The following is a 13,863-nucleotide window of genomic DNA, read 5'->3' on the forward strand; positions in this document are numbered from 1 at the left end:
CATAAAGCCAACCACACCCTGGGCTGCATCCAAAGGAGTGTGCAGCAGGGTGAGGGAGGGGATTCTGCCCCTCTACTCTGTGCTGGTGAGTCCCCCTCTTCAGTGCTGCATCCAGCTCTGTTGCCTTCAGCACAGGAAGGACAATAACCTATTGGAGCAAGTCCAGAGGAGGGCCAAAAAGATGATCAGAGGGCTAGAAAACCTCTCTTGTGAAGACAGCCTGAGACCTGGGGTTGTAAAGCAGTTGAGGAGACCTCAACTGCCGCCCCTCAGGAGAGAGAGCGACTTTTTTCACTAACAGATGGTGGTAAGACAAAGGAGAAGACTTTTAAACTAAAAGAAGAGAGATTTAGATTAGATGTTAGGAAGAAATTCTTTACTCAGTGGGTGATGAGGAACAAGAACAGGCTGCCCAGAGAAGCAGTGGATGCCTCATCCCTGAAATTTTTCAAGGGTCAGATAGGGCACTGAGTAATCTGATATAGTGGGTGGCATCCCTGCCCATGGCAGGGGAGTTGGAATTAATCTTTACTGCCCCTTTCAACCAAAACTGCTGTATCATTCTTTGATGATTATGTAGCTCTGTCATGGCACAGTCGCTCCTGAATGTCCATTGAAAGCAGAAGGCCTGACCTTCATGGGGGTTCTAAAGAATGTGTATTATGCTATTACAGAAGGAAAAGAAAGGAGTTTAAAATGCTTTGCAAAAGCCATAGTAATGCTTATCCTATTACTGATATTAGCATGAAACTGCGATGTCAAGATGCGCCTTTTCTATGGACAGTAAAGATACCCAATTCTGGAGCTGGCAAAACATACTGTGGATACTATTACTTGTAGTATTAAAAGTATTTTGGGTTTTTTCTCCTAGGTTCCACTCTCCTGTGACATTAAAGGAAAGATGTTTAACTTGTACATGAACAATGGTAATGGGCACTCCTTTACTAAAACAGATCTAGTGTTATAAAAATGGTTGGTTATCCAATTGCATCTGGCCCAGCATGTTACTGCAAGGTAACATACATGCTTAAAAGTTTTATCATCCCGATGCCTCACATAAAGTATGTTTTCTGAAAAGCTAGAAAGAGGTGGTGATATTGCTTCCAAGGAGCCTAAATCAGACACCAGCATACAGCCTTCCAAATAAGAGGCACCTCTGAACTGTATTGAATCAAACACTGCTCGGTGAATGGAATCCCTTTAGAAACACCACCAACACTTTTGCTTTCTGCAGGAAAACACCCCCTAGGAATGCTTGATGCTGGCATTTTAAGTACACTTATGTTTGATGTAAAAAAACAACCAAAAATCACAGAGTATGAGAGTTTGCTTTTTAAAATAGCATACAAAGAAATACTCATGGCAGCTTGTACAGAAACACTAAGGAAAGGTTTGAAACAGCTGATTAAATACCTCCATCTTACACCTAAAGATTTATTTTAAGGCAAAACCAGATGTTATTCAAGACTACTTGAACTTCAGACAATGACATAGCAATTCTTTCTTTCTATGGTTTTCAGGAAAAAGGAAAGAAATAACAATGGAGATTTCAATGGATATTTCAATGGATATTCTTGATTCTGGATGTTCAAAGTAAGGAGCTCCAGGAAAAGTGTTCCTGAAGCACTAAATCACATAACAAATGCACAATCAAATTCAGTTTCTTTCAAAACTCAGAATAAATAATCTGTTAGGAAAAGACTTTACTTAAACTTGCACTACAAAATCCCTAAAGAAGCATGGAAAGGAATAATTAATGAGCACATTGGGGAAAGCCATGGAATTTTTACTAACCATACAAAATTAATTATCTGAGAGTACACATACTAAGTAAGCCTGCTGATGATACTAAGCTGGGAGGAGCTGCTGACTTCTTCAAAAGTGGAAAGGCCCGGCAGAGAGACCTCAATAAACTGGAGGGCTGGACAATCACCAACTGTATAAAGTTATAACGAGTGCCAGATTCTGCACTCGTAAAAGTGCAGAAGTGGAGATGGGGCAACCTTGGATGTGCAGACAGACTGGGAAATGAGATGCTGGAAAGCAGTACCACAGAATGGGACCTGGGGGTCCTAGTTGATGGCAAGTTGAACATGGTCAGCAGTGCCCTGGCAGCCAGGAGGGCCACCCGTGTCCTGGGGACATCAGGCACAGCATGGCCAGCCAGGCAAGGCAGGGGATTGTTCTGCTCTGCTCTCAGCTGGGGCAGCCTCCCCTCGAGTGCTGGGGGCAGTTCTGGGTGCCACAATAGCCTAAGGTAAGGCTAGAGAGTGTCCAAAGGAGCACCATGAGGATGCTGAAGGGCCTTGAGGGGAAGCCGTATGAGGAGCAGCTGAGGTCACCTGGTCTGTGAGCCTGGAGGACACTGAGGACAGACCTCATTGCAGTCCTCATCTTCTTCTTGTGACGGGAAGAGGAGGGGCAGGCACTGATCTCTTCTCTGTGGTGACCAGCGACAGGACCCAAGGGAATGGCCTGAATCTGTGTCAGGGGAGGTTTAGGCTGGTTTAGGAGGTTTAGGGAAAGGTTCTTCACCCAGAGGGTGGCTGGGCACTGGAGCAGGCTCCCCAGGAAGTCATTACAGCACCGAGCCTGAGAGAGTTCAAGAAGCATTTGGACAATGCTCTCAGGCACATGGTGTGACTTATGGGGGTATTTTGTGCAGAGGCAGGAGTTGGACTTGTGACTTTGTGAATGAGTCCCTTTCCACTCAGGATATTCCATGATTCTTCTCTTTTCCTTAAGATATTTAGGCAACTCAACTATTAAGATTTATGCACTCATTAGCAGAAGTTAGTCTTTTTGTTAGTCTTTTTAATTCTTCATGTATCTGAACTTCAGAGAAGAAAACACTTTGCTGTTGTTAAGTAGGACACAATTATAGGGTATGCAGCATTTTAAACTGTAAAGGCAGATTAATCTGACTTGATTTATGAATGGTAATGCTTGGCAATTATTTTTGTATATTTAATAGTGATATGTAGGGTGACTGTACTAGAGGGAAGTGGTAGGGGAGGGGAGTTTCTGTTTTAATTTAACAAGTAAAACTCCTGAATCACTTTTCTGGATTAATCCTTCTCAAAGATATATTCCTGAAATGGGTAACTGGCAAACTGACATGTAATCTCACATCACGGTCTTTTTCTTGCTCAGCCTCAATTGTCTTTCAACACCAACACGCCAAGAAAGATCCTAATGGAATGGATTCATGAAAACTGCTCTCTGGATCAAGTTGAAATTTCAAGACTCATCAGAAAACATTCACATCCAACTCACAAGACCATTTTAGATTTCAGTAATATCTAATAAAAAGCTGTTTTGAATTATTTATGTAAAACTAGATTAATTATTAGTGTCATGATTACCAGAACATAAATTACTATCTGTGAAAAGCTCTGTTGAAACAAAAACTAGGGGGAGGGAGGGGAGAGAGTAGGGTGGGGACCCGACCTCTCCCCATGGTAATGTTCCAGATCAAAGTAAAGTATTCTGAATGACTAGATCATCACATGAACAAGACCAAGAACTGCAGAGACCATGTTCTTTTATCTTCAACTGGTTTATAAGAATCCAAAGCTTTTTGAAAATAAGCTCAAAAGACCATCCTTAAAGCTTGTGACAAAAACAGTACTAAAGCAGTGTTCTCAGTTTCAGCTCATTCACCTTCAGACTAAATGGTGATTTTAAGGACTCTGATCCTTAAATGCAATAGCCTTACACCACTGACTGTGACCAATCAATCCACGCAGATAACACTCTGTGGAGAATAAATAGTAGAGTTCCCATGTTTGGATGGGGTGAAAAGTCAGTCACTAAAGCACCTTCACAAGATCACAGTAGTGTAACTGCAACAGAACAGACAAATGCAGTTTTACAAGCCAGCAGAAATTATCAGGACCATTATGCATTTCTCTCTATATTTTCCCATTAGCGTAAGTACCTGCTGAGAGCCCAGCAGACAAGGGGGAGAGCTGAATGCAGAAGTTTACAGAAATAATGCAAAACTAACCATGTCCCATTAAATAACAGTGAACATTATCTTTTCATAGTTTAGTGCAAGCCACATCCATCTCTCATTTACAAAGTTCAGGATGCTGTCTGAAATAAAAGTGTGGTGTAATTCTGGACTGAAACTAAGCAGAAAACACCAGGAAATTGATGTAGTTGTCCCACAACAGGACAATGCAAATTAAGAAGGATGCTATTTCTATCTATTTTAGAGTAGAAGGAGAAAGAAATATCTCATAAATCTTGATTTACAAAAGGCATAAACAAAGCAAGTTTTCATATATGCAACTTTGGAAATTTCATCATTGCAGTCAACAAGGTCTGAAACAAACTCAAGTACTTCTGCTTGCAGTATGAATTGTCCATATTATGACACCTAGAGGTTCTGACCTGCCTCAAGCTTCAGAGATCTTGGAGAACTGCCTCAAGGCACTTTAGGCAGAGACTAGAATGGGCCTAAGCAAGACAGCAAAGAGGCTGAGATTAGGAAAATACATTCTCACACTTTCCTTCAAAGAAACATACCCGGACTAGGGATGCAATAAAGCTAACAAGGAAAGGGGGATATAGACACATGACTTGGATCAAAGAAGGGAAGCTGCAGTTAAATGAGAAAAGCAAAAAGCAGAACTGATGCTTCCACGTAGCACAGGACTGTTTCTGACAAACACACAAATACCAGAAAATTATCTGAGAGGGAGAATCAACATGCACACAACACTCCAGAAAACAAATTATTAACAGAATACAGAAGGCGAGTGGATTCTGAGCACACCTCAGGGGACACTGGAAGAACAAAACCACAAACCCAACACTAGGGACAGGGCAGTGTTACTACATTATCTGTGAGGTTTTTTACCTTCCAGTCCAAGAAGGAACAACTAGACTAACAGTGCCTACAAGTAATATCTTCATTTACAGATAAATTAGCAAAACAACTTTTTTTTCATTCAGAATACTTTTCAGTTAATATGGACTCCCTCTTACCTACCCAAGGAAGATCTCTAAGCACCATACTTCATGGGAAGTACACTCTAGAGATCTATCTTTTAAATTTTAATGGCTTGGGATCTTATTTTATTTCATTAGCCTGCCTACTGTCTAACTGAATGCTGTTTCCTTAATAAGTTTTATACTGTGATATTTTTAACACTGGGGTTCATTCAGATTCCCAACTCTATCTTTAGAAATGCATATTAATTTTAAAATAATCAAAACAAACAAACCCTCAACAAAAACTAAAAAGCTCCAAACAAACAAAAAACCAAAAAAAAACCCAACAAACAAACAAAACCAAAGTAAACCAAAGAAAAAAGCCATCGATGAAACCCCAAAAAACAAGAAGAAAGAAATGAAGTACTTAAACCTTGGGCTACACATGCTGTAACAGCAAAGTAGGCCATGTATTTTCACTGATGAAATGGCAGCAGGGCATTCCTGCTTCCAGGAAGACCCAAGCTTAACAAGCTTTGACAGGGCCCAGAAAAATTTAAAAACAAAACCAAGAAAACCCCTATTTACATGAAGGATTATCACAACAGGTCTTAAACCAGTAAGTCATAAGCATTCAGAGAAAGAAGCCTGATGGAACTAAGACTAGAAGAAAAGAAGTTAACAGTTTTTTTCAAATGAATAGTAATGGTGCTAAAACAAAGCAAATTTCCCACACATAAGGTTTACCTTAGTATCTTAAAGGCAGAGCTCGTTGAAAGCCAGTTTTGTAAATGAATGGTTGTAGAAGTTTTATTGCAAAGCTAATTGTCCACAGTAGTGTAAGACTCAGGTCAAAGACAAAGCCGCGCAATCCTCACTGCAGTAGAATGATACTATTTAACACACATTTCAACTAACCAAATGACAGAATTCCCACATTCAGGGGCTGTCACCTAAATGTATCCTTAAGCACTATTTTCTCAACAGAAGTTTCAACAGTAGCAAATACTGAATCAAAGCTCAGTTCCATCTGCTACCAAGCCAAGATCTTTTTCTCGTGGACTATGAAAACACCTTAATTTTTATTGAAAAAGCTATCAAATATGTTATAAGCCTACTTTCAGCGCTCCTTCTGCTGGAATAGCATAAAAACATAAACTTCTAACAGTATGAATATCCATGCTTTGGTCTGTGGCAAGGCTGTAGAGACAAACAGCCAACAGAAGCCACTTCAGGAGGGAAGAAAACAGAATGCTTTCTCAGTTGTACTGAAGTCGGGTATCTACTGGGATGAGTCTGTCCAAGTATTGTAGCTACTGACAAGCAGTTCTAACAGTCTCATTACCTTACTTGAGCATGAGGGAAGGTCATGGGCTGTTGGTTGGATTCAAAGCAAATCCAATCAATAGTCTCCTGCCATTCTTCATTAGTCCTACTTAAGCAAGGTGACAGAATTTGAATATTTAGAATTTATAATTTGGCAAACACTATGAAAAATACCAACCAGACTTGGTTATGGTATCTTCAAATTTTGCAAATTTCCAGAAATAGAGATACAAAGGTAAAAGCCAGTTGCTTTGGACAAAAGGTTATGACCCTAAAAATGTTACAATGCTGGACAAGAGCACCACTAAAGTAACAGATGTTCTCCAACAGTCTCACAATATACCTGACATATTTGTGAGAGATATCAGTGCAATCTGATCCAAAACACTGCCCCCTGGAAGTTAACTTGCTACTTCTCCCCAGCTTGCTTGGTCCCTCAACCTGCTGCAACCTGCTATTTTCCATTCAGATAAAACAGTTTTACACTCCATAACAGCCAGCATCTCCTACTCTTTATCAAATTCTACAGAGGTTGATGTGATTAAACATAAGGAAGGGAAAAGATGACTACTGAATAACCAAAATATCTCTGTTAGGAAGGTAGATCTCGACACACCACTAAACACAAAATATCTACAACCTCAGGCTCAAATGGTGAATGAAGAAGGCAAAATCAGGAAGTTGTGTGACAGAAAACAAATTAATGGACAAAAAAAAAAGTGAAACATCATTCTTGTCACATCCTTTGTACAGATTCCATGTCCCACTACTGGAACTGGTTTGCTTTAAATTTTTCTGGTAATGGTATAAAGGACATGTTATCTACACTGGCACCTTAGTCAAAGATACAGTATCCTGGCTGACTCAAGTCTTGAAAATGCTCTCAGACTTAAAGAGACTTTACAGATTATTAGGTGACTTCCTATACAGAACACACAAAAGCATTTAGATATACTCTAGCCTTGAAACAGGAAAATATACTTTCATACTCCTCTCTGTTTCCCTTCTCCTGAAGCAAGCTGATACAACCAAAACAGTACTTAAAATGTAGACAAACATTCTATATGTTTCTTTGAATGTTACAGGGCCACACATAAGTAAAATCTAATTCAAAGGGAAAAAGCAAGGATCCACAAACAAAGACGTGAAACATCAAATGGCAGAAAAAGCATTAGTAGCAGAACACTAAAGAAAAAAACCTACAAAACTACTTGAACAACCAAACACAATTACAAACATATGTAAGGAAACAGATGCGCTAAAGCAGATCTTGAAACAATTTTTCCTTTCTCAATGAAAGACACCTCAAAACAATAAGCTGCAGTCCACTGAGAAGACACTCTTTCACACACCCTGACCACAAAGTAATTGACTGAATTTACCAACTGGTAACGGCTATACACTATGCCATATACGGTCTGTACTGTAATGTCCATAACAATAAAATAACATGATTGATTTCTAACTGTATTTTACTACAATTAAATCTTCAGAATGATGATTATGACAGACATCTTTAGACAACTCTAAACATGTAGTCTTCAAAGTATTTAGCAGTCTCATTACTACACAGATAATTGTAATAATGAAACTTAGCAGTATGCTTTAGAATGTATATAGTGATGAATCATCACAGTTATTCCACAACTTTACTACAGTCCAATGTAGTATGATGCTCTAACATTCTCAGAAGATTTCATACGCCATTTAAAATAGATTCCATCCTAAGACTGACACTGCACATACTAGTAAGCCATCAGATTTTTTTCCCCACAAAGACTACGGAGCGCATAAGTGAATTCTACATGACTACGGACAGGTCAACCAACCAGGAAGCTCACTAGAGCCAGCTTTCTTTTTCTTTGAAGCAAAACAATACATTTCTTTTTAAAGGCTGAAAAAAGTAAAATAACAGTCACTATCTCAAGAACTTACCTTCAGACTTCAATTTTGTAAGAACAAAAATCAGGTAGTTGTTGAAATCTGGATACTGATTAAGTTGTTCTAGTTTCTGAAGAGAAAAACTGTTAAGGAAAGTTGAATCTTTACATATAACATTTATAGCTTTCTGGATACAAAGATTGTTATATTTGTTATGTACTGCTACATCAACTCAATCGGCTGTGACTAGAAGCTCATGACATACAGAGCATGAAAAACCTAAAAACAGTTTCTGTAATGTTCTCACTGGAGCAATAGCTTTTAGTTATGGGGAAGTCTAAAAAATAATCCATAGGCAGATGTAAAAATTAACAGATTCTTAAAGATATCTGTAAAGCTGTATCACCGGAACAGGCAGCTGAACATTAAAAACAACTGGGTAATCAAATGGATCAAAAAGTAACAGAAAGGAGAAGAAAGAACAAAAAAGAGCAGTATTTAACAGAAACTTAATGAGAAAACACTTAGTTGGTATAAGAAATTAAGACTAGTTCTTGGACCAATTTTCTTAGCAACTTCTTCATGCACTTAACTTTTCCTTTTTCATTCCATGAAACAACAATAAATTAAATTGAAAAATATCTGAAACCATAACAATTTAAAACGTTATTAACACAGGGTTTTAGCTAACCTATACTTCCCACTTCATTGTATTTGACACCTGAACACCCAAGTGTGCTAAAATAGCATCATAAAGAAACAGCATTGCAGAATAAACCCACCTTTTTTTGATTTTTCTACAAAAAATTATGGACTAAGTACTTCAAATTTGAAACCATTAATCACAACCCCGTTTGGACATGCTATTAAACAGCATCCCAGAACACAACAGACATCACAATTCCTTTTGTATGTGTGTGGAACCTTTACAAACACACACAAAGCCTTCTACCTCTAACCTTTACTAGCCAACATCGACACAGCAGGGAGTTTTCACTATCACTTATAAAGAATTTCAAGCATCATTGAAAGGACTTTTGTTTAGCCAAGTTTTATACATCATCACGACAGACAGCATCACTTATACTGCCCATCAGGCATATATGATGCTAAAGGTCAATAAACAAACACGAAGTAATTAAATTATTTGAAGCAAAGCTTTAAAGTGTAATTTTACAATAAAGGTACATTATAAACACTGTTCCTACAAACACTTTGATATGTTAAATACTAAAGAGCATCGGTTTAAGCTTGGGGCATTATCAGAACCTACTTCTTTAGACTCTTCTGTTTAGGATTTTTCAAAGAAAGCAATCATATTTTAAAAATTTAGAGCACAGCTGAAAGAAGAATATGAACAAAATGCAATTGACCTCCACCTTTCAGACAGGAGCAGAAGCCTTCCTTATACTCACTGCATTTGCTACAAACGTCAAGAAGTGGAGCAAATTTGGCTTAAAGCTAAACTCTTAATATAAATGCATACAAACACACATATATTCTTACCTACTTAAATAAATTCTGTTGCCTTCTGTGGAGACCTCAGATAACAAACTCCTCATAGAATTTCAGCACTTCTGTAAATTTCATAGCACTTATGGCTAGTGCAAAGAGCAGGAAACAATAAATGAGGCCTTTATTTTTAAGGCCTATGCTTCTATCAGTCTAAAGGATTTGCTTTCTCAATCCTTACTCCTTAAAACCTTGCTATTCATTATTTCTACAATGAAGAGTGAGTGACGGGTGGGGAAGGGGCGGGGGGGGGGGGGGGGGGGGGGGGGGGAGGAGGCGCCGCGCGGGGAAGGGAAGAGGAGGGATGGGAGGGGAAAAAAAAAATCAATCCACAACACCAACACCAAATCAAGGCAGTACAGGAAGCTACATACTGTAGAGCTCCCCATTTTTGTGAATTTTAAAGAGCCGAGTTTCAGGATCAAGCTTCCAGACGAATAAAAACATCCTCACCACGCACCAAAATGCGCAGTGTCAGAACCAGCAGGCCCACGAGGGCGCGCAGGCAGCGGCTCCGCCAGCGGCACTACCCCCACCAGCTACGGGTTTCACCTCGAATCCCGGCGCCAGATTACTTCGAGAGGCCCCAGCTCGCCCCCTCTCTGCCGCGGGGACAGCGGGCACACCCCGCGGGGCATTCCCAGCCCCCTCGGCGGGACCCGCTGGCCGAGGGCCTCGTTCCCGCCTGGCCGCCCTGGGGGCTGGGCGGGGGAACCCGAAAGAGCGGCGGATATCGGCAGAGACGCGCCCGAGCACAGGCTTTGAAAATAAATAAATTTATTTTAAAAGAAGGGCCCCCTACGGTCAAACCCAAAGCGGCCCTTGTCTCTGTGCTAGCAACAGGTGCCCAGTGCCCGCCGGGTGAAGGCGGCCCCGCGGCCCACAGGCCGCCTCGGCGGTTCAAACGCCGCGCCACGGCTGCTCGCTCCGGCCAGGGCTCGGCCTCCCGCGTTGCGACGGCTCCCTGGCCGGGCCGAGCCGGGCAGGCCCCGCTGCCGCAGCGCCGGCCCCGCTGCCGCGCAGGCCACGCTCCCCCCACCCGCCCACAGCCACCCCCGGCCCACTCTCGGGGCCCCGCCAGCCTCGGCCAAGGATACTTGTTGCACGGCTCTCTGCGTGGTGGTGTCCGGGGACTGGGACTCCTTGAGCAGCTGCAGGATCTGCTGGAGCCCCTGCTCGTCGGGCTTCCACTCGTACTCCATCTTGCCTGTCTGGAAAACAGCAGACAACAGGCGGCCGCGGTTGGCGGCGCGGCAGGGCCCGGGCGGGGGCGGGCGGAGATGAAGGAAGGCCGGGCTAGGGAAGGGGCGCGGCAGTGCCCGTTTCGCTCCGGCTCTCGTGCCCCCACGCACCCCAGCAGCCGCTGGATAGACGTAGGACACCGACCTGCTCCCGCTGCCTCCGCGCTGAGCAAAGACTGAGTCACGACGAATTTGTGATCCGGCCCGAAGAGCCGCCTCGCGTCCTGCTGGGTCCTAGCGCCGGGCACGGCTCCGCCCGCCCGGGCCGCCTCGGGGCCGCCGGCGCCGCCGTTCGCCTTTCCCCGGTGCGTCCCACACTGCCAGGAGCCTGCGGGCGACAGAACGCGAGCACCTCAATCCTGGCCGACGGAAAACGGGGAGCCCACGCCGCCCACCCGGGAACAGACAGAAATCTCCAGCGAACGGGACAGGCGAGGAGCGAGGGGGCGCCCCGGGCCCGGCCCAGCCCAGCCCAGCCCCCTGGGATAGCGCCCGGCAACGAGTGCGAGGCTCCCGCCTTCCCACGGAAGAGAAGTGCGGGCGCGAAATCAGACCCCGGGGTCAGGAACGTGGTACCTGCTGCGCTTCCACGTCATTTGGCTGAGTGCTGAGCAGATCTCAGAAGTTCCCAATTCCACATGTAAAGAGGGAACAGGACAAAATATGCATGGAAGTAGGGGGAGGTTGGGGTGTGCAAACTCCAGAGAAACTGCTTTGAATACCTACTGTATCTTAAACTTAGCCCCAAAATATATCACAGGAGATCTCGAGTTAAAATTGCTAATTTAGATACATATGTATATATGTCAAATAGGAATTACACATGTATGTATATAGTTATTTTTATGTATTAAATAGGAATACATGCTGTTTAAAACTGGTCTAAAATGTGAAAGTGAAAGCCAGTAATTCCCTAGTTTTTATAATCTTATTTTTAGTCACTGTGTAAGCACCTCACTTGACATGAAAACTGGTTTCTGCTGCAGTACAGAACTCAGTTGAAACAGTGCAATCTCAGCTGTATCAGCTGTTCAGAGGCATTGAGGACAGGGAACAATACTGATTCCTAGGGGTGCATCCCAGATAATTTGCTGTACCGCTCTTTGTCTCGCTTCCCCAATACTGACTGTCCAGTCCAAGGTTCTAAGAAGTGTCCTTAGCTAACTTTTCTTCTATTACTATGTGATGCTATTCTTGAAGGAGACAAAATCAGTATTGCAACTACCGCTGTAGTTATCACAGGACTTTTTGGGAGACTACAAAAGCTGAGCACCTCTTGAGTTTGCAGCACCTAAACAAGATGAAGTCAGTAAGGCAGGTACATAAAGACATGCCACTACTTAGTAGGAAAGAATAGGCACAAGATTTACATGAGATTTTTCTGATCAGGGTGAATCTTCACTCATTTCCCTCCAGTATAGGAACAAGTCAAAACAAAAGGATTTTGATACAGACCATTAAAACTGATGTTAATGGCTCCCACTGTATGGGCAGGAGAGATCTTTCTGGGATGCATGCACAGCTGGAACAGATGAATGCTGAAGTCCAACAGATTAGGGAAGAGCGCTAATGTGGGCCTCATTCACCTAACTGTGGCTTAGCAGTAAGGTTGTAGAAACTTGATTTTTCTTTGAGACTTCTGTCCTACATCTGTCAAGTTTATTTGAACTTGATTAGAGCTTCAAAATTTATTATTCAAAACTTTTGACACATGGATTATATTCGTCTAGTATTATCTGAAAATCAAGGGTGCTAAAAAAGAACAACATTAAAGATGGGAAACAAGGGAAAGAAAGGAGGACTGAGAGACAGAACAGGAAAGAGCAGGTAGAGAAACATGGCATGGATCCATAACTAAGAAGAATGTAAGTTTCCTTTCCAAGAATGTAACTAGAATTCAATCCTGGTAAGAATTTCCACTTCTGCAGTGGAAAGGCCAAAAAAAGCCTACAAATTGAAGTATGAATGGGAGCCTCTACAGAAGACACCTCTAGTGGAGATGTCTAAGTGTTTTATGTGATCATCCTCCAAGACAGGTTAGAATAATTTATGAGACATTATCAAGATGAGAAGGTATTCTGCAAGACGAGGTGTCTCCTTCAGCTTCTATATATGATCCTGTAGCAGACCTGAAGAGGAACATATCTCTAGTCCTCCAAATTATGTAAGGAAGCAGAAATCAAAATAATTTGAGTAAGACAAGGAAAAAACCTTCAGGTTGAAAGCATTACAGAAAAAAAAAAAGAGAAAATTGTTTATTTCTGTATTGCATTTATATATCTGTATGCCATGCCTTTTTTGTTTTCTACTACCTGTTTTCCCCAAGCAAGAATCTTCTTGTATAGAAAGGAAATCAGAATCATTGTACCCAAGGCATGAATGCTACCCTCCAAAACACAGCCTGGTTCATCCCACGTGATCAGCAAAATGCAGCAGAACTAAATTTGACACACTTCATCTATATAATTTAAGATTACAGAAGTTCTCTAAAGAGAGAAGCCTTATAAATGCTGAGGAATATTTGATTTCTCTGTTATCCAGTCTTCAGATGTCATGCACTAGCCATAATCCACTATTATCACAATGTGTAATACTGAAAACAAACAAACAAAACAATTACATGCTCAAACACCTATATCTTTAAGATATTTCTCTCTTCACAGACCTTGCAATTTCCTACTTATGAGTCCAAAAAAAGCCTATAAATTTTTTTCCTGTTTTCTTGACCTCTTCCATCTCCCTCCCAGAATTCCCCATTAAGGCTGAAATGACACATACCTGTTATACAAGGAAACAAAAGAAATGGCTACAATACATACTGCTGCTAAATTATTCAAAATCCAGGTTTTTTTAGAGTAGTGAATGTATGAGACAAACTTTAATTCTTCTTTTCATTGCTTCTTCCCAAGATGAGTAACCCAACTTTTTTTCTGCAAAGTCTCCTCACCATCACATTGGAATG

General features: G+C 41.7%; 1 protein-coding gene across 2 annotated transcripts in view; it reads right to left on the reverse strand.

Moving 5' to 3' along the window:
- The window catches only part of TNPO1 (transportin 1), a 56,715-nt gene extending 45,598 nt beyond the window's left edge, over positions 1 to 11,117 (reverse strand). The window contains exons 1-3 of one of the 2 annotated variants that reach the window (XM_084225765.1): positions 11,047 to 11,117; positions 10,758 to 10,871; positions 8,203 to 8,278 (exon numbers count right to left, since the gene is read on the reverse strand). In XM_084225765.1, coding sequence (XP_084081891.1) covers positions 8,203 to 8,278; positions 10,758 to 10,862 — 181 coding nt within the window. In that variant the 5' untranslated portion in view covers positions 10,863 to 10,871; positions 11,047 to 11,117. Of the gene's footprint in view, positions 1 to 8,202; positions 8,279 to 10,757 lie in introns of both variants that reach the window. The other variant, XM_084225764.1, reaches the window with a different exon arrangement.
- Positions 11,118 to 13,863: the final 2,746 nt, after the last annotated feature.

This window comes from Fringilla coelebs, assembly GCF_963513975.1.
Source record: "Fringilla coelebs genome assembly, chromosome: Z".
In the NCBI taxonomy this organism is placed as follows: Eukaryota; Metazoa; Chordata; class Aves; order Passeriformes; family Fringillidae; genus Fringilla; species Fringilla coelebs.